We start from the raw sequence: 22,422 nt of genomic DNA on the forward strand, positions 1-22,422 counted from the left end.
GTCTCTGTGGGATTTCTCCAGGGGCTCTGGTTTCCTCCCATTCTTTAAAAATGTACCAGGGTGTAGGTTAATGGGGTGTAAATTGGGCAGCACGGACTTGTAAATTTTGCCAGGACAAAATATAAGGTGTTGTTTCTCCAATGTGAGATATGTCGCTAAATTTTAAAGTTCTTTCCTCAAAAATACATCCACTGCACTGCTTTGCTAAGAGTTCCAGGACTTTGACTCAGCAATGGTGGAAAAACAGTGAGAGATCAAGTCATAATGATGTTCAAATTGAACTTTTAGATGATGACATTTCCATACATGTATTCAGTACCCTTGTTCTAGGCAGCAGAGTTCATGGATTTGGAAGTGGCTATTGAAAAAAAAATTGATTAGTCACCCATTGAATCATGGGGAAGACTTTGGTTTTCCAACTCAAAAAGGTGGCTGAGGAATTTTTATTAATTTCAGGTTTATTGTTATGAATATGTGCCATGAAGTTTGTTGTTTTGCAGCAGCAGTATTATGCAGAACAAGGTGCAAAATTACAATTTTGTTGAGCAAGATTCAAAAAATCAATCAGCTATAATAATTACATGCTGATGTGGTCAGAATTTATTATTCATCCCTACTTGTACTTCAGAGAGCAGGGAGACATTTTTTGAACTCCTGCAGTCATCTTGTGAAGAGGATCTCACTGTGCTATTAGATGAAGATCTAAGACTTCTGCCAACAATAAAGAAATGGTGCAATTCCAATTCAGGAAATGTGATTTGGAAAGTTCCTGCAGGTGAAGGTACTCTAAGTTGCTCAATGCATTCATCTGAAATGTCCTTGTTCAGGAAACATGGTTTCCATCTACTATGGTTGATGGAGCCCTCACTTGTATTTTCTGGACTTCTGTTCTCATATCCCTACCCCAAGACAAAACAGAGATTGTCTTCCCTTGGTCCTCATCTTTCACCCCTACTAATATCTGCATTCAACACATTTTCTTTTATTTCTGCCACCTGCAATGGAATCCCATCACCTTTTACATTCCCCTACTATCCCTTTCAAATGGATGTATTTCTGTAAGTCCCTGGATTGCCCATCCCAACCCACAGGAGGTGCAACATGTCTCTACACCACTGTAAAGGGACTGAAACACCTTTCCAGGTCAGGCAAAACTTCACAAGCGCCACCTCTAACCTCATCTACTGCATTCAATACTTTTGATGTGGTCTCTTTATTTTAATGAGACGAAGGGTGGACCAGTTGATTATTTTGCAGAACACCTGTGCTTTGCATGCAACAGCCACCTCAAACTCCTGTTTGTATGCCATTTCAGGTCTTCTTCACAGTCCCACACTGACCTATCTAACATCAGCCTCCTCACTGCCAGGAATGAGGTAAAGATCTTTTTAGGACATTCAATATTTTGCCTGGATAATCTACACCAAATTGTATGAAGACTGAATTTTCCAAGTTCAAATAACCTGCACTCCTTCATTCAGTTTCATCCCCCCCCCCCCCCCCCCGGTTCCAATTGCCTATCCCCTCACACCTAATGTACTATGTTTCCTATCCTCTCTCCAAATTAGTTCCCCCTTACCTGGTTCCAGTTATTACCTTTCTTACTTCCAAATTTCAGTATCTGCAGTCTCTCCTGTCTCCACATAATCCCTGAGCCACTGTCTCCTCCTTCACCACCATCGCCCATTCCCCCACCCCAGCTCCATCTTTTCACCCTATTTATCTCATCTTTCATCCCACTGGTGGCTTATTTTAACTCCACCCTCCCTTACCTACTCATCATATTCCTCCTCACCAATTCTATCTGTTGCATGCCAACCCTTGGCTCCCCATCCTCTTACCCCATTATACTATTTTTCCTCTTTTCTCTCAGACTTGATGCAGGGATTCAACCCATAATGCTGACTCTTCCCTGGACTTTACCAGGGATGAGTGCTGAGCACTTTTGTCTTTTCGCCATCGACATTCCATCAAATCTCCAAGGCCTCCTAGCTACCTGATTGCATTAAATCTCAGTAGTTCAATATTTTATATTTGTAAGAAAGACCTTAAACCCTGCAGACTCTCTTGTTTAGCCTCCTCCATCCCATTTTTATAAGGACACGTTCAATGTGACTAGAAACAAACTCCAGTTGTCTTTTAAACCACAATTTCCCCAAAGTTTTGCATGTGATCGTGAGCAGGCGGAAACGGAGCAAGGCGTACTGATTGACGTGAGCTACCACCAATCATTCTACGCTAGCAGAACGAAGGTCGGATAGTTGGAAGCGCGGCTGAAATGGGGAGGGAATGTGGAAAGAAAAAAATGATTTAATGTATTACATTTCAACAAAAATTTTAATAATCTGTTTATCAATGCAGCGCCAGGGACTTTATTCTTTTTTAAAAAAACAATCCCGCTCCACTTTGGACGTTTGATGATTGCACTGAGCAGCGATATTTGCAGAGAAAATTGGAGCAAAGGGCACAATCACTACGGAGCGTTTCATTGACTAGTCTTTGCGACTTTCATCCCCACCCCCATTTGCGACCCCGGCTTATGTTTGTGTAGTGCCGTTAAACCCTATTGAGAAGATGTTGCAAAACACAGGGTAAGCAGATTATTAAATAAACGTGCATGCAACTTTGTTTAATGTATCGAAAGTCAAGAGTAAGAAAGGCATTTTAACTGTAGTGAAGTTTGGAGATCGCGATGTCACATCACTCCGACTTAAACGGGTTCTGAAAGTTAACATTTCTTTTCCCACTTCATTTCTGTTTGAAATTAAACAGTAAACACGGAAAACATGAGCTCATTGCATGTTCGTTACCCTGTGTCAATTACAAGATTCATAGTTGTTTCTGCATGAAGTCAATATGAGAAAACGTTAAGGCCTGTCATATTTTAATTATGAAGTTAATGGCATTAAATAGGTGTGGGAACGCCATCATTAACGTTTTGAAAAAATACTATTAGGTCATTGAAGTGCTCAGTGATACAGGAGGTAAAGAGTAAGTACTTTGGTTTACTGTAGGATTAAAATGAATGCTGTTCACATCAAGAACCAAGAGGCAGCGTCCACCACTCAGCTTTACTTAATTAAGCCAATTAATCCAACAAACGTTAAATATTTGCCATGGGTCATGCTCTTCCCACCGTTTGGAATCGACAATATTATTCAGTAAGAGCAACCTGGTTCTGAAAATATTACAGGAGTTGTTTCCTCGAACAATAACCGGAGCCCCATCTAAGATAACAGAGGAAGATACTTTTGCCACTTCCTATTGTAGTGTGATTATTGTGTTGATGAGCCTTGAATCAAATTTGCTGATGTGAGCTCATCCTTTGATTGAGATGGTGATAGGTTAAAGGATTCCCCCCCCCCCCCCGTAACCCTACAATGCCCATCAACTCTTATTCTTTCACTATTTACTGTTAAGTTCATGTTCCTTGGGAGTCCATTTTTTGAAGGACTTCTCTGGAGCTAACACATTGAGGCCATTGTGAATTAGGCACATCCACACCTACATTTTTTTTAAGAAATATGAGGTGATTGGGCATGCTGTCAAATACTCATCAAACTTCTACAGGTGTACTGAATAATGTATATTGATTTGTTGCATTACACCCTGATTTGGTCATTGAAGTGCTCAGTGATACAGGAGGCAGCAAACAAGCCTGGTCCATTGCAGGCTTTGACCTCTCACCCGTTAAAGAAGTGCTTCCTCAAAAAGGCAGTCAACTTCGCAAAGGACCACCTTCATCCTTGTCACTACTTCTCACTTCCTTCGGGTAGCAGGTACAGAACCTAAGAACTAGGCTGCAAGGCCTCTGAAATTCTGCTTGTTAGGCTAAACATAAACTGTTCTGACACCACAAAAAGACTTTATCCCACCTTTTTTCTGCATTATGTTAAATGAATATTTGTTGTATCTTTTGCATTTATTATCTCTTTTAATGTTGACCATTGTAATTTTTCATTAAAGTTCTGCTACAGCAATTGGGAATTTTGGTGTGTATGTACAATATATATTACAATAAACATTATTATCACAAAAAAGTAATTTAACACCTTTAGGTAGTCTTACACAGTAGATGAACATCTACTGTGATGAGGGCTTAGTAATGGAGAGGGTCAAGAACTTCAAATTCCCTGGAGTCAACATCTCGAGGATGTGTCCTGGAGGATCCACGAAGAAGGCCCACCAGTGGCTATACTTTGTGAGGTGCTTGAGGAGATTTGGTATGTCACCGAAGATGTGAAAACCTCTACAAGGTGCACCGTGGATTACATTCTAGCTGTTTGCATCATTGTCTGCTATGGAGGGACCAAATCTCAGGACAAGAAAAATCTCTAGAGGGTTGTTAACTGGACTTGTGACATCATTCCATCGCGGACATCTACATGAGGTGGTGTCTTTTTAAAAAAAAAGAAGCCTCTATCCTCAAGGACCCCCACGACCCAGGTCATGCCCTCTTCACTACTCCCATTGGCAAGAAGGTACAGGAGCCAAAAGACAGCATTCAGTGGCACAAGGACAGCTTCTTCCCCGCTGCCATCGGATTCCTGAATAATTAATGAACCAAAGACATTGCCTTACTTTTTATGCACTATTTGTATTTTTACTTAATTAGTGTTGTAAGATGGTTCGTGATATGAATGTTTGCACTGTGATGCTGCTGTAATATTCTGATACTGAAATGTTTTGAGACGTTGGTCATGACCAGAATTAACAGGTAACCAGGCAAAGGTCTGGACCCACTGTGATTCGCCCATAATTACAATCGCTCCACAGTAGTCTCAATATCACTGGTTGTCCACTCAGCTCTGGATCACCAAGAAAACAAGCAACACGTACATACAGCTGCTCTTCACCAATGACAGCTCATCCTTCAACACAATTATTCCCTTCAACACAATTATTCCTTCAACACAATTATTCCCTCAGTGCTGGTCAACGTTGCAAACCTTCATCCTCCCCTCCCCCCCCCCCCCACCTCTGCAACTATATCCTTGAGTTCCTCATTGAAAGACTACAGTGAATACAATTTGGAAACAACGTGTCCTCCTCACGGATGATCATCACAGGCGCACATCAAAATGCGTGCTTAGCCCACTGCTCTACTCATTATACACACATGACAATGTGGCAAGGTCCATTTCCAATGCTATCTACAAATTTGCCAATGACAGTTATCGGCAGAATCACATGGCAATGAGGAAGTGTACAGGAGGGAGATAGACGAGTTTGTTGAATGATGTCCACCCAACGTTAGCGAAACCAAGGATATAATTGTGGACTTCAGGAGGAAGTCTGGAGAACATGAACCAGTCCTCATCGAGGGCCTAGCAATTGAGAGGGTCAAGAATTTCAAATTTCTAGGTGTCAACATCTCTGAGGATCTATCCTGAAGCCTCCATGTTGATGCAATCATGAGGAAGGTTCAACAGCAGCAGTACTTTGTGAGAAGTTTGAAGAGATTCAATTTGTCATTGAAGACTTCTATAGGTGTACCATAGAGAGGATTTTGACAAATTGAATTTGGTATCTGGACATTTTAAAACTTATGCCCACAATGTTTCCCAGAAAGTACAATTCCAGATCCAGTGGAAAATTTACTTCTGTAATTTTTTTCCAGAATGTCCCGTAGGTCCTCCCAGAAGGATCTTACCTTTGTACACAGCTCGGATAAAGGTTCCAATTTCCACACCACACCACACCTAAAGCACATTTCTGAAATTTCTGGTTTAGATTTATGTAATTTTTGTGGTGTGAGGTATAGTTTGTTTTTTTTTGAGAACAAAGAATATTTATTACAACAACAATGCAAAGTTGGGTGCTTCCCCTTACCCTGGGAATACACACATACACTGGGGCTCACCCAACTTTTATACAGTGAATTTCAGTATCAGAATACCCTCCCCCTTACATTCTTCTGCCCCCTGGATGGGTTTGGCATAGGCAATCCTTCCTGCCTACGTGCAGTTTCAGTGGTCTTGGAGGACCAGGGGGTATCCTGTCGGTGTCTTCTCATGTCATTATTTTCATTATCATGTCATTATTCACAACCTTGCCCTTGTCCCCATTCACACCTTTCCAACTCTCAGAGTTACAGTCCCTTCATATGCAGAGTTCGCTAATCCTGTCTAGGGTTTACTAGTTAAATATGCATAACTTGATAAATCTGTGTATGGCTTACTAATTATATATGTAGAACTTGCTAATACTGTCTAAGGTTTTCTAATTATTTTTTTTTAATTTTTTTATTTTTCACACCATAAATCACATTAGCCATGATATACACTTTTTCTTTTTCACACATATACAGTGACTTTTTCTCCCCCCCCCCCTCCTCCCAAGCCACCCCCCCCCACCCCCCACCCCTCTCATCCATTTTAGGTATACAATCTAGGTTGCATTAAACCAGTCAGACAATGTTGTCATTCAACAAAAATACACCAGAAATTCTACTGAGTCCATTCTTTTCTTTCCTTCTCCTTCCATCAACTTAGGTAATGTTTGTCCCCGGTAGGTTTTCGCTATTGTATTTAATGTAAGGCTCCCATATTTGTTCGAATATTTCAATATTATTTCTTAAACTATATGTTATTTTTTCTAATGGAATACATTTATTCATTTCTATATACCATTGTTGTATTTTCAAATTATCTTCCAATTTCCAGGTTGACATAATACATTTTTTTGCTACGGCTAGGGCTATCTTAACAAATCTTTTTTGTGCATCCTCCAAATCAATTCCAAATTCTTTGTTTTTTATGTTACTTAGGAGAAAGATCTCTGGATTCTTTGGTATATTGTTTTCTGTTATTTTATTTAATATCTGATTGAGATCTTCCCAAAATTTTTCTACTCTCTCACATGTCCAGATTGCATGAACTGTTGTTCCCATTTCTTTTTTACATCGAAAACATCTATCAGATACTGTTGGGTCCCATTTATTTAACTTTTGAGGTGTAATGTATAGTCTGTGTAACCAATTATATTGTATCATACGTAGCCTCGTATTTATTGTATTTCTCATCGTTCCAGAACATAATTTCTCCCATGTTTCCTTTTTTATCTTTATATTTAAATCTTGTTCCCATTTTTGTTTAGTTTTACTATTTGTTTCCTCATTCTCCTTTTCTTGCAGTTTAATATATATATTTGTTATAAATCTTTTGATTAACATTGTATCTGTAATCACATATTCAAGGTTACTTCCCTCTGGTAAACTCAAATTGCTTCCTAATTTATCCTTCAAGTAGGATCTCAGTTGGTAATATGCCAGCGCTGTATCTCCAGTTATATTGTACTTATCTCTCATTTGTTCAAAGGATAAGAATCTACTTCCTGAAAAACAATTTTCTATTCTTTTAATCCCTTTTTTTTCCCATTCTCTAAAGAAAAGGTTATCTATTGTAAAAGGGAGTAGCTTATTTTGCATCAATATTAGTTTTGGTAATTGATAATTTGTTTTATTTCTTTCTACATGAATCTTCTTCCAAATATTGAGGAGATGATGTAATACTGGAGAAGTTCTATGTTGTACCAATTTTTCATCCCATTTATATAATATGTGTTCAGGTATCTTTTCCCCTATTTTATCTAATTCTAATCTTGTCCAGTCTGGTTTTTCCCTTGTTTGATAAAAGTCTGATAGGTATCTTAGTTGTGCGGCTCTATAATAATTTTTAAAGTTTGGCAATTGTAAGCCTCCTTGTTTATACCATTCTGTTAATTTATCTAGTGCTATCCTCGGTTTCCCCCCTCTCCATAAAAATTTCCTTATTATTTTCTTTAACTCTTTGAAGAATTTTTCTGTCAGTTGTATTGGCAATGCCTGAAATAAGTATAATATCCTTGGAAAAATGTTCATTTTAATACAGTTTATCCTTCCTATCAGTGTTAGTGGTAGATCTTTCCAATGCTCTAAATCGTCCTGTAATTTTTTCATTAGTGGATTATAATTGAGTTTATATAATTGGCCTAGATTTTTGTTTATTTGTACACCTAGGTATCTTATTGCCTGCATTTGCCATCTGAGTGGAGATTCCTTCTTAAATTTTGAGAAATCCGCATTATTCATAGGCATTGCTTCACTTTTATTTACGTTTATCTTGTAGCCCGACACTTCTCCATATTCCTTCAATTTCTTATATAATTCTTTTATTGATAGTTCTGGTTCTGTTAAGTACACTATAACATCATCCGCAAATAGACTGATTTTATATTCCCTGTCTTTTATTTTTATTCCTTTTATATTATTATCTATTCTTATCAATTCTGCTAGTGGTTCTATAGCTAGCGCAAACAATAAAGGTGATAGTGGGCATCCCTGCCGCGTTGACCTGCTTAAGTTAAATTGCTTTGATACATGTCCATTTACTGTTACTTTCGCTAACGGTCCCTTATATAATGCTTTAATCCAATTAATATACTTCTCCGGTAAACTGAATTTTTGCAATACTTTGAACAAATAATTCCATTCTACTCTGTCGAAGGCCTTCTCTGCGTCTAAAGCAACTGCTACTGCAGGTGCTTTATTTCCTTCTACTGCATGAATTAAGTTAATAAATTTACAAATATTGTCTGTTGTGCGTCTTTTTTTGATAAATCCAGTTTGGTCTAAATTTACCATTTTCGGTACCTCTTCTGCTAATCTGTTTGCTAATAGTTTAGCTATTATCTTATAATCTGTGTTTAGCAAAGATATTGGTCTATATGACGCTGGTGAGAGTGGATCTTTCCCTTGTTTTAGTATTACTGTAATTATTGCTGTTTTACATGAATCTGGTAAGCTTTGTGTTTCATCAATCTGGTTGATTACATCCAGGAGGGACGGAATTAATAAGTCTTTAAATGTTTTGTAGAATTCTATTGGAAATCCATCCTCTCCTGGTGTCTTATTATTTGGTAATTTTTTTATTATCTCTTGTATTTCTACTGTTCCAAATGGTTCTGTTAATTTATTTTGTTCCTCTATTTGTAGTTTTGGTAGTTCAATTTTAGTCAAAAATTCATCTATTTTCCCTTCTTTCCCTTCGTTTTCAGTTTGGTATAATTGTTCATAGAATTCTCTAAAGTTTTCCTTAATTTCTTTTGGATTATATGTAATTTGTTTGTCTTTTTTCCTTGATGCCAATACCATTTTCTTAGCTTGTTCTGTCTTAAGCTGCCATGCTAGGATTTTGTGCGTTTTTTCACCTAGTTCATAATATTTCTGTTTTGTCGTGTGAGGTTTAGTTGAAGCAGGAAATTATATTGCACCAATCTGTACCTGGCATTAATAACTGCTGTCATGCTGTCCAGACCAGCACCACTTATGGATTGTTGTGCCCAAGTCTGTCTCCCACCTTTCCCTTGACTTGCCCAGCTTCGGGCCCTCACTTTGGAATAGGAGATACATCATAGAGAAGAACTTGTGTGTATTTCCCTTTCGAATTAGAATCTCCATGTCGGTACACATGGGCAGGGCCATAGATAGTCCCAAATTATCCCTTAAGAAAGATCTTAGCTGAAGAAGCAGAAGAAAGTTTTATTAGACAAATTGTACTTGCTCATAACAATCCTCAATACACCTGATCCCCTTCTGGCACCAGGTGGCCAGGATCTTATTATTCAGAGGCATGGGTATTAATTTGTTCTGGATCAAGGGCACTTTAGGAGATATCCCCACCTTTATTCTGATACATTGATTTATTTTTTGCCATGTCTGAATTAGGTGTTTTAATATGGGGGTTACTCGTTTTCTTTGATATGAACTTGGTGTTCCATTTATATATAAACTCTCCTGCTACCTTTTCTCCTACCATGTGTTGTCTAATTTGTGCCCAGGAGGGCATACCACCTCCCTCAAAGAGTCAGGCGATAAACCTCGACTGGGCTGCCCAATAATATTTTTTAAAATCCGGCAATTTCAGTCCTCCCCATTTATAATCCAAAATCAACCTTTCCCTGGAGACTCTAGTCACTTTACCATTCCACAAGAACTTTCTGACACATCTGTTGAGCACTTTAAAGAAGCTCTGGAGCAACGGAATAGGCAAGAACTGAAATAGATATTGCAGTCTTGGCATCTCCTTCATTCTCTGCCCAACAAAGTTATGAGCAGGGTTTTCCATCTACCAAGGTTGTCCTCAATCTTCTGGAGCAGAGGCAGAGAATTGAGTTAATGAATAACATGCGTAAATCCTTATCTACTTATACCCCCAAATATTTAATGTCCTCTTGTGGCCATTTAAATTGACTCCCTTGTTGGTATTGTCTATAAAATATACGAACAGATCATCTGTAAATAAATTGATTTTATGCTCTTCCTGGCCCAATTTGAATCCTTTATGTCTGGATTACATTGAATGGCTTCTTCCAGCGGTTAAATAGCTAGTATAAACAACGTTGGGGACAGTGGGCAGCCCTGCCTACTGGACCTACCTAGCGGGAACACTGGAGACATTTGTCCATTTGTAATAATTTTAGCTTGGGATTTATGATCAAGTATCTTCACCCAATTAATAAATGGTGGTCCCAATCTAAATCTCTACTTTGAATAAGAAGTCCCACTCAGTCTGTCAAAGACCTCTGCAACCAGAGCTATGGCCACACCTGGATGCACCCCTGACTGTGCCAGATGCACAAGATGAGTAATCTACATATATTTTCTGTTGATTGTCTCTTTTTTAACAAATGCAGCTTGATCTGGATTTATTAACCGGCAAATATTGAGCCAATCTATTGGGCAACGCTTTTGCTATAATTTTATAATCAACATTCAATAATGAATTGGGGCTATAGGAAGCAAGGTTCAATGGGTCCCTGTCTTTTCTGGGATCGCCGTAATAATTGCTGCTGAGAAAGATTCCAGGAGGGTATGTGTCTCTGCCACCTGTTCCACCACCTTCATAATAAGGGGCATTAAAAGATCCTTAAACTCTTTATAAAATTCATCGGAGAACTCATCCTACCCCGGTAATTTGTTAGCCTGCTTTCTCAATCTCCTCTAGAGAAGGGGGCACTCAACCCCTCTCGTTCGTCTTGATCCAATCTTGGTAATTCCAATGTAAGCAATGTAGGAGAGTCTCCCACTGATTCTGATTCAGGTTTGTATAGAACTTTCTAAATGTTTCATTTAGCTCCTTTGGTTTATATGGAATCTTGTCTCACCCCCATTTGAATCACATTGATTGTTCTTGAGACCTCTTCCACCTTTACCTGCCAAGATGAGACTATGGGATACTTTGTGCTATTTTGTTTACCTTACCAAGTTTAGCTGTATAATTCCTGTGACTATTGCAGAGAAACTGGGTCAACTGGAGCTGTATACAAGTGAGCATGGAAGAATGAAAGGGAATCTCGATGAGATGTACAAAATTCTGATTGCTTAAAAAAAACTACGGTGTACACATATAAACAAATAAAGAACTGTAAACAGATAACAATGTAAACAATCTGCATTACAGAGAGAATGGAAAAAAAATCAATAAAATGCATAAGTTGGAATCCTGAAATGAGTTGCTGATTGAGTTTGTTGTTGAGGAGTTTGATGGTGGAGGAGTAGCAGCTGTTCCTGAACCTAGTGTTGCAAATCTTATGGCATCTCTTCCTCTTTCCTGATGGAAGCAGTGAGAACAGAATGTGTGCTGGGTGCTGTGGGTCTTTGATGATTGCTGCTGCTCTCCAATGGCAATTTTCCCTGTAGATGTGGTCAATAGTGGGGAGGATTTTGCCTGTGATGTCCTGGGCTGTGTCCACTACCTTTTGGAGGACTTTACGCTCATGGGTATTGGTGTCCCCATACAAGACCATTATGCAGCCGGTCAGCACACTTTCCACCACATATCTATAGAAATTTGTAAGGCTTTCTGATGTCATACCAAACCTCCACAAACTCCTGAGGAAGTAGAGGCACTGATGTGCTTTCTTCACGATGCCATTAGTATGTTGGGTCCAGGAAAGATCATCTGAGATAGTGACTCCCAAGAACTTAAATTTGTTCATCCTCTCCACCTCTGATCATTCAATGATCACTGGATTGTATACTTCTGTCTTTCCCTTCCTGAAGTCAACAATCAGCTCCTTAGTTTTGGTGAAGTTGAGTGCAAGGTTGTTGTTGGTTCACCATTCAGCCAAGTTTTCAATCACCATCCTGTGTGCTGACTCATCACCTTTCTTTATACAACCCACTTACTGTGGTATTTTTGGCAAATTTGTAGATGGTGTTATTGTCACACTGTGCTGAGCCAGTAGTAGGTGTAAAGTGAATAGATCTGGTGGCTAAGAATGCAGCCCTGTGGTGCTCCAGGACTGATGGAGGATGGTGGAGGAGGTATTCTTACCATTCCTCACTGATTCTGATCTGGAGGGTAGGAAATCCATAATCTAATTGCATAGAGGGGTGTTGAGACTCAGGTCTTGGAGTTTGCTAACCAGTTTTGAGGGGATGATGGTGTTAAAAGCCAAACTGTGTACGTATCTGGGGTGTCCAGGTGTTCCAGGGCTTTGTGTAGAGCCAGTGAGATGGCATTTGTTGCTGATAGTCAAACTGGAATGTATCCATGTTGCTGTTCAGACAGGAGCTGATATGCTTCAACACCAGCCTTTCAAAACCCTTCATCACTTGACGTGAATGCCACTGGTCGATAGTCATTTAGGCAGGTTACTTGAGCCCCGGTATGATTGATGCCTGTTTGACACCTGTTTGAAGATATGATTATGAACAAAAGAGCAAGCTCAAAGAGCTAAATGGCTCTTTTTTAAAAATGTTTTGCAGTAATGTAAAAATGCTTCATGATATAATCATTAAAAAATGTCTTGCAAACTTATCAAGTGGATAATGAACAGGAAAAGATCACAAGGATAAAATAGGAGGTCAGTGACCTGTGGAGTACTGCAAGGATCTGTTCTGGGTCACCTGCTCTTTGTTATTTTTATAAATGACCTGGATGAAGAGGCAGATGGATGGGTCAGTAAGTTGCAGATGATACAAGGACTGGAGGAGTTGTGGATGGAGCTGAAGGTTGTCGAAAGTTGCAAGAGGATATACACAGGATGCAGAGTTAAGAGGAAAAATGGTAGATGGAGGGACAAACAGAAGGCTGAGTACAGGGTTAAGGGTTGGTTACTTAAGAGGGACCTTGGGGTCCAAATTCACACATCCTTCAAGATTGCTGTACAGGTTGATAAGGTTAGTGAAGATGCCCTATGGGATGCTGGACTTCATTAATAAGGGGATTGAGTTCAAGAATACAGAGGTCATGTTGCAACTCTTCAAATCTCTGGTGAGAGTATTGTGTTCAGTTCTGACCATCTCATTACAAGAAGGATGTGGAAGCTATGGAGAGGATGTAGAGGAGATTTACCAGGATGTTATCTGGATTGGAAAATAAGTCTTATGAGGCAAATTTAACACCTTCTTTCTTTGGAGCATTGAAGGATGAGAGGTCTACAAGATTATGAGAGGCATAGATAGAGTGGATAGCCAGCACCTGTTTCCCAGGGCAGGAAGAGCAAACACCAGAGGACATGAGTACAAAATGAACTATAGAACACAGCACACCACAGAAAACAGGTCATTTGGCCCTTCTGGTAGTCCCATTGATCTGTTCCCATTCCATAACCATCCAGCCCTCCTCCATTTTTCCAATTTATTCTTAAAACTTAAGATCAAGCCCACATTCAGACTTGTTTCAGACTGCCACTACTCTCTGAGTGAAGAACTTCCCCCTAATGTTCCTCTTAAACCTTTCCCCTTTCATCTTAAGACTATGACCTCTCGTATTTATCTCCCCTGATCTAAGTGGAAAAAACATACTCACATCCACTCTGTCTATACCTCTCATAATCTCTCCCCCCCCCCCCCCCCCCCCACCATTCTTCTTCACTTCAAGGAATAAAGTCCTAACCTGTTTAATCTTTCCCTGTTATTCAACTCCTGAAAACCCGGCAACATCCTAGTAAACCTTCTCTGCACTCTTTCAATCTTATTGATATCCTTACTGTAGTTTGGTGACTTGAACTGCACACAATATTCCAAATTTGGCCTCATCAATGTCTTAAATAACTTCAACATAACTTCTCAACTCCTATACTCAATATTTTCATTTATAAAGGCTAAGATGTTAAAAGCTTTCTTCCCAACCCTGTGCACCTGTGATGCCACCTTCAGGGAACAATGTATCTATATTCCCAGATCTCTTTGCTCCTCCGCACTCCTCATTTACTGTGTATAGCCTATCTTGGTTTCCTCTTTTAAAATGCAATACCTCACACTTGGCTGCATTAAATTCCATCTGCCAATGTTTGGCCCATTCTCTAAGTTGGCAGATCCCACTATGAGCTGTGAAAATCTTCCTCACTGTCCACAATGTCTCCTATTTGTGACATCAGCAAACTTGCTGATCCAATTTACCACATTATCATCCAGATCATTGCTATAGACAACAAACAACAACAATCCCAACACTGATCCCTGAACCACACCACTAATTACAGGCCTCAAATCTGAGAAGCAATCATCCATTATCACTCTCTCTCTTCTCCCATTCAGCCAATTTCGAGTCCAGTTTATAACCTCTCCATGGATACCTTCTGTCTTAACCTTCTGTACTAACCTCCCACGTGAGATCTTATCAAAGGCTTTACTATGTTGACATCATCCACCACCTTTTCTTCATCTACCTTCTTGGTAATCTAGAAAATCTCTACAAGATTCGTTAAATATGACCTTCCACACACAAAGCCATGCTGACTGTCCTTAATCAGCCTATGACTTTACAAATACTATATATCCTGTCTCTCAGAATTCCTTCCAATAATTTACTTACTACTGATGTCAGGCTCACTGGCCTATAATTACCTGGTTTATTTTTGGAGCCCGTTTTAAACAATGGGACAACATGAGCTACCCTCCAGTCCTCTGGCACCTCACCTATGACTAAAGACATTTTGAATATATCTCCGCGGGCCCCTGAAATTTCTACACTAATCTCCCTCAAGGTCAAAGGGAATATTATATCAGGCCCAGGGCATTTATCTAGTTTTATTTGCTTTAAGGCAGCAAGAACCTCCTCTTGCTCCTTAATCTCCATATGTTCCATGACACTACTGCCTGTTTCCCTTCCTTCCTTATGCAGTATGCCAGTTTCCTGAGTAAATACTGATGCAAAAAAGCTGCTTAAGATTTCCCCCATTACTTGAGGCTCCACGCATAATTGACCACTCTGATTCTCTAGGGGACAAATTTTATCCCTTATTATCACTTTATTCTTAATATACTTGTACAAAACCTTAAGGTTTACCTTCGCATTATCTGCCAAAGCAATCTCATGTCTTCTTTTTGCCTTCCTGATTTCCTTCTTCAGTACTTTCTTGCATTTTTTGTATTCTTCAAGTACCTCATTTGTATACTTGCTATACACCTCTCTCTTCTCCAATATCCCTTGAAAACCGGGGTTCCCTATATCTGTTAATTTTTCCTTTAATCCTCAGGAACATGCAAACACTGCACTCGCAAAAATTCGCCTTTGAAGGCCATCCACTTATTGAATACAACCTTGCCAGAAATCAACATATCCCAATCCATTCTTCCCAGATCCTTTCTCATTTCCACAAAATTTCTCTTCCTCCAATTTAGAATTCCAACAGGAGGACCAGACTTATCCTTCTCCATAATTAACTTGAAGCTAATGACATTATGGTCACTGGACCCAAAATGTTTGCCTACACATACATCTGTCACCTGACCTGTCTTGTTCCCTAATAGAAGATCAAGTACTGCATCCTCTCTTGTTGATGCCTCTATATATTGATTTAGAAAACTTTCCTGAACATATTTCACAAACTCCAAGCCATCCAGCCCTTTCACAGTATGGGAGTCCCAGTCAATATGTTAAAGTTAAAATCTCCTACTATCACAACTTTCTACTTCTTACAATGGCCTGCTATCTCTCTACAGATTTGCTCCCCCAATTCTCTCTGACTATTGGGTGGTCTTTAATACAACCCTATTAGTGTGGTCACACATTTCCCATTCCTCAACTCCACCCATATGGCCTCTGTAGATGAAACATCCTGACTGCCTTACTTCGCACAGCTGAAATATTTTCCCTTACTAGCAATGCCTTTTCTCCCCTTTATCATGTCGGAAGCAATGGAACACTGAGCTGCCAGTCCTGCCCCTCCTGCAACCAAGTCTCACTAATAGCAATTATGTCATAATCGCATGCCCTAAGATCATCAGCCTTTCTAACAATACTCCTTGCATTAAAATAAACACACCTGAGAAAATTTCTATCATGTACACAGAGGGAAGTTTATGGGAGACATCAGAGGTAAGTTTTTTTATGCCTAGAATGCCTTGTCAGGGATGGCAGTGGAGGCTGAAACATTAGGGTCATGTAAGAGATCCCAGACAGGCACATGGATGGAAAATAGGAAATTATGTGGTAGGGAAGATTTCATACATTTTTAAGGAATATTTGGTCTGCACAACATCAAGGGCCGAAGGGCTTGTACTGTGCTGTCGTATTCTCTGTTCTGCTTCTTGTATATCAAGTGGATAGCTGCTTGTAGAGTAGCAGTGAGGGGAAAATGCCCCCAGTATTGCTGATTTTTTTTAATGGATTGACAGGAGAGAATAAAATGAAAGCTCCATTTCAATGTTAGGTTAGTAGTATCAGTCTAACCCTGGAGAGATTGGAGCGTAAAACATCTAGATTAACCATATAACACAGAACCAACTTTACTAGTAGAGCAAATTTTCAAAAAGAAAGAACAGTATGAAAAGTAATAACAAAAAGTTCCTCATAAGTTCAGTCTTTTAGGCTTTGGTTAAAGTATAACATATATCGCATAGGTTCACAAAGTATTCAGCATGAGTAATTATTTTAACCCTGATAGACTCTTAAATATTGTTACCCGTGAACAACATAGCCTCAATTCCTTTTTTTTTCTCCATGTTTTGATTTTTAGACTGATTTTTAAGCCTCTGAGAAACCTTTTACATCGTTGCTTGCAGTAATTTCAAAATTGGATCATAAATTCACACAACAGGCAAACATGCCCTTTGGCCTGAATTGTCCATGCTGACTGAGTAATTTCATTCTAATTATTCTGCAAAGATATATTTTCTGCAGTGGCTTTTGGTTTAAGAAAATATTTCCTAATTCATTGGTTGCTGAGCAGCAGTCAGTTCTCTATAACCTGCGGTTTTAAATGTGCGAGCATTTCATAATTAGTAAAGTGTATTGCTCGTTTTTTTTTAAAAAAGCTGCTTTCCTTTTGTCTCCTGGGAAATGCACGAGAGAGAGAGAGAGAGAGAGAGAGAGAGAGAGAGAGAGAGAGAGAGAGAGAGAGAGAGAGAGATTGGAAGGAGAATGCACCTGAAGCTATTCTTGTATTACGATCTATCAGAAAGAATGTATTTAATAGAGGACTCCTCAAACCTTAAGGTTTTTTTTAGAAACAATGTTCACAGCCGCAATAAAAACTGTAAAGGTTGGAAGTACTCAACAGATCAGGCAGCATTTGTAGAAAGGGATATATCATTAATAGTCAGATCCATGACTTTCATGTTCTTTTCATCTGTTTTAATGTTGGAGAATTTTAAGTCCCACAACAATGTTATGATCATAATTAAGTGATCTCTTTGGCAATATTGGATGTCAGTTGAATATTGAAGATTGACCCTGATTTTCAATTCTGTCATGTTTTTTTAAATTTTAACCTGAGAGAGCAAATGGGTAACCCTACAATAGTACATTAAATCAGCCATTTTCAACCTTCTTTGGCTATGGACCCCGTGGATCTCTGCTCAAAGTTTATGGGTCCTCCCCTGTGAAGCGGTCAAGTTCAGTTGGTTTCTTCCATACGTCTCTTGAAATTTTTAATGTTTTCGTTCTGCATTTCTCCCCCACTGCCTCATAAATGTGCTGTGCCCCCCCCCCCCCCCCCACCACTGTGGTGCTGTCTGGTCCTCATTGAGAATGGCCCTCAATTTTATGCATAATTTTTAATTGAAGAAATTGTGGCTAAGAGGGATGGGGGTTTTCTGTTGAGCCAGATCTAATATTTTTATTTTGCTGGTTCAGAGCCACTGATAACAGGGCTCAGAGCTCTGCACAATTCTACAACTTGCTGGATAAATGCACTAAATAATTGGAGCAGCTATTTTTAAATTTGAGGTTGTCAAACACAGAAATAAATTCATATTTATAATATTTTCATGAATTGGATTTCACTTTATTTTTTTCAAAAAGGAACACATTTTTATTGAACAAAAAACTAATGTTATTTTTATTTCATAATACTATGAATGAGATTTATGTCAAATTTTATATTTCTTGCCTGTGATGTTCCATGGCATAATAATTTTTCAGCTGCAGATTGCACTTAATTGTTATCATTTTATGCAGTTACATGCCCCAAAGTATTTAACAAACTGTTTGTCTCTGAGATAGAGACTCGAAGAAGAACATAGATTCGGTGACCAAAAGCTGGTGCAAAGAGGCACATTTTGAGGGGTGTCTACTTATCTATTGATGTATGTACTCACTTCATTTTATGTTGGTGTGTATTTCATTGCCATGCTTGCTATAAATTGTATTTTATTGCCACTACCACTTTCCCACAGTCCTTTATAAATTGTGCATGTATGTTTTATTAAATTGTGTGCTTTTATTCGTGTGTGTTTTATTTCCACTACTGTTTTCTGATACTTGAGTAGGTTTAGAGAAGTCAGCACATCAGCATGGGCTGAAGGGCTCATATTGTGGTGCACATGATACCTAATTATGTTTTAATTAAGCATGATTAATTTTGTTTAAATACAAGATCATAATACATTGATCAGGATTTAATTAATTGAATACGAAGTTTAAGCCTTTTTAATCTTTTGTTTCCTTCATGTTCCTGCAAACATGCAAGTATGTCATCAACACGTCACTAATTGGTCCTAGAATACCCCATGTCCCTTTCACACTGGGCCAACTGGTACGCAGGTGTCAGATTGCCACGGCGATGATACACCCTCCCTAGGTGGTCCATCCTCAGAGTGGTCTGACATTTTGTGAGCGTTCACACTGATACATTAACCGGTAGATTGGCAGATAATTACTGGGAAACATTCCAAAGAAGAATACAATCAAGAGAGACATTGAAAAGTCAATAGACAAGGAAGTACTGTATTTAATGTTTTACCAAATTTAATTAACATAAAAATGCAAATAATGTTTTACTGCAGATTTTATTAATTCCCTCCCAGTTACAGTCATCACATGATATGATTTATACTGTTGTAATGCTGACAGAAAATCTCAGCATGAAAAATTACTTTTGTTTCATTACTCTGGGTGGAGACTCAATCAGCCAAGTTGCATAGAGTGTTGCAGTGAATTCGGAGTTGGGTGAAAAGGTTATAATTACGTTAGAATTTTACCCATATCCCATAAAATTTTGAGGCAACCTTGAGTTTAATACATGATCTACTTTGTCATTCCTGATTCTGGATTGTGTTTATGAGGTCTGTTCCCTAATTGGCATAATGGTTTAATCCTTTCAGATGTATCAAGTAGAACTTTATTGAATTACATTTTTAAAACAGTTTCATCCTTGATCAAAATTTAAAAATACTCTCATTACATTGCATATTTACTCTCATCAATTGACAAAACTTTTCAATTGAAATGTAAGAAAATGGAGAGAGTTGTATTTATTTTTAATGCAGCATTATGTAGACATTAGGTTCCTGTGAACAACAATTAAATTATTCAATTGTGATATTAAATGAAGGATTAGTTTTTGTCAGGATGCCCTGATAACTATCTTGCTGTTTCTTCAAGGAAGTCTTGTTAACAGCTAAATTTATTCTTGATTGATAGATATATATCTACCTCTAGTTTCAGCACAAATTTTGCAAAATCAAAAGTGGGTTTGTTCAGGTGAGGGTGCAATTTGTACTGGAACATTCATCTTTGATACATGAAAGTTGTTTCTCCATAGCTGTTTGTTCAGCTTAAATTTTTGTTATTTGTTTGCTCTGATGGTATAACCATTTGGTATAACATTATTTTTTTTAAATTTAAACATTTTAAGCCAAACATGGAGTCAATTACAAAGTTAAAAATACACGAACAAAAGTACATTCATTATTTACTTCATTATGGTATAACCGAATCCCCCAACCCACACAGCCCCCCCTATGAAGACCCCAAAGGAAAAAGAAATGAATGTTTAGAAAAGCAAGAAAAAGTTAAGGTGATAGCAAAGAAAGAAAAAGAAAACTGATTGGATTGCTGAACAGTGACATTAGCTCTATGGATCACAAATTCATATTCTATTTAATTTTCTTTGGAGAAGATCAATGAGTAGACTCCAGGATTAGAAAGAACTCATCTAAAGATTTACGCCTGAATTTTGTAAATAAAGTTGCCAAATTTGTAAAAATGTGCCATACTTATTTCTTAAATTGTAGGTAATCTTCTTCAGGGGAATACAACTATGTATCTCTGTGTTCCAATGTGCCATACCTAGACTTCCATGCAATAGCTATACATTTTCTGACCACCGCCAGCGCAATTGTAACAAATTCTATTTAATATTTGGACAGTTTCAATTTCGGTCTTATCCTTGTAATGTTCCCTATTTAAAAATAATCCTGAGTTATCTGGAAATTCAGTTCCTGTAATCTGGGTTAAAAGGTTTCCTAAAACTACCCAAAAATGTCTGTCTTTAGAACATGACCAGGTTGAATATAAAAAAGTTCCTACCTCTTCACCACATCTACAACATCGATCTAAAAGGTTTGAATTTAATTTGTTTAATTTCTGTAGTGTGAGAGATAATTGATGCAAAAAATTATATTGTACTAATCTATTGATTGTATTAGTCATACTATCCCAATGTAATTCAGACTAGTTCTGCTTGCTAATTCTTGCATTTAAGTCAGATTTCCCATCTCTGCCTGGACTTGTGAGCCCGTTGTTTGGGGGTTCCCATTTGAAGTAAGAGATATATACTGGTAATTTTCTTTGCATTTCCTATTTGAATCAGTCTCCACATCACTAAAGTTTGGTAAAAAAACATTGTTGGGCCCAATTTATCCCTTAGATATGCTCTTATTTGAAAATAGCAGAAAATTGTGTTATTAGGAATTTTATATATTTTTTTAAAATTGTTCAAATGACATCATTTGTTCCTGCTCATAACAATCAATATACCTGATCCCTTTATGGGACCATATTTTGAAAATGGTATAAGCCTGTTATGAATCAGAGGAGTTTTAGGAGATAAGCCCCCCCACCCATTCCAATATCTTTATTTTATACCAAATATTTATTAATGTTTTAACAAAGGGGTTTCTCTCTCACCAGTTATTAATTTCACATCCCATTTATATATAAATCCTCTGCCATTCTCTCCCCTTTTTAAAATTCTATTTTACCCATGAAGGTTTATCTCCTTCTTCAAAGAAGAAAGTAAGAAATCTCATCTGTGCTGTTCGATAGTAACTTTTAAAATTCATATCTCTAGGTTAATTTTTCTATAGAGATTCTTGACATCTTGCCCTTCCAAAATAAAATTTCTGACATATTTATTGAACTCTTGAAAGAATCACTGAGATAATGGTATGGGCAGTGATTGAAAGGTATTGGACTCTTGGAAATATGTTCATTTTAATACAATTGACTCTTCCTACTAGCGTTATAGGAAAAGTTGTCCATCTATTTAAATCTTCTTCAATATATATGTAAAGGTAAATAATTCAATTTGTACAAATGATTATCTGTACATATCCCTAAGTATTTTATCCCATTTGCTGGCCATTTAAATAGAATATCTCTTTGACACTGAGTATAATTTCCTCTTGTAAGAGGCATAAATTCACTCTTACCCCAATTTATTTTATAACCCGAAACTCCAATCGCTCCTCTTGTGGCAAATGCATTCTACTAATTAGTCTGCTTACATTATCTGCAGATTACATTTTTTTCACAAATCCTATTTGATTCATATTTATCAGTTTTGGCAAGAAATTTTCCAATCTATTTGCCAAGGTTTTTGCAATAATCTTGTAATCTGATTTTAATAATGAAATAGGTCTATAAGATGATAGTTTCAACAGATTCCTATCTTTTTTTGGTATCACAGTAATAATTGCCATTGAAAATGTTTCTGGGAGTGTATGTGTTTCAGATGCCCGATCCAATACCTCTATAAATAAAGGAATCAACAAGTCTTTGAATTCTTTATAAAATTCTGGAGGTAAACTATTTTCTTTAGTAGATTTATTACTTTGCTACAAACTCAATCCTTTTCTAATCTCTTTCTGGGTAAAAGAAGGATTTAATTCTACTTGTTCTCCCATATCTAACCTTAGAAGTCTTATTTGCAATAATAATTCTTCTATTTTATTAACATCTCCATGAGATTTTGATTGGTATAATT

The 22,422-nt window shown here is 37.9% G+C and overlaps 1 protein-coding gene across 3 annotated transcripts in view; it reads left to right on the forward strand.

The window, feature by feature from the left end:
• The first annotated feature begins 2,270 nt into the window (after positions 1-2,270).
• The window catches only part of hsdl2 (hydroxysteroid dehydrogenase like 2), a 206,458-nt gene continuing 186,306 nt past the window's right edge, over positions 2,271-22,422 (forward strand). For 2 of the 3 annotated variants that reach the window (XM_069923120.1, XM_069923132.1), the window contains exon 1: positions 2,271-2,591. In XM_069923120.1, coding sequence (XP_069779221.1) covers positions 2,575-2,591 — 17 coding nt within the window. In that variant the 5' untranslated portion in view covers positions 2,271-2,574. The remainder of the gene's footprint in view (positions 2,592-22,422) is intronic. The other variant, XM_069923126.1, reaches the window with a different exon arrangement.

The sequence above is a fragment of the Narcine bancroftii genome, chromosome 1 (genome assembly GCF_036971445.1).
Source record: "Narcine bancroftii isolate sNarBan1 chromosome 1, sNarBan1.hap1, whole genome shotgun sequence".
Lineage (NCBI taxonomy): Eukaryota > Metazoa > Chordata > Chondrichthyes > Torpediniformes > Narcinidae > Narcine > Narcine bancroftii.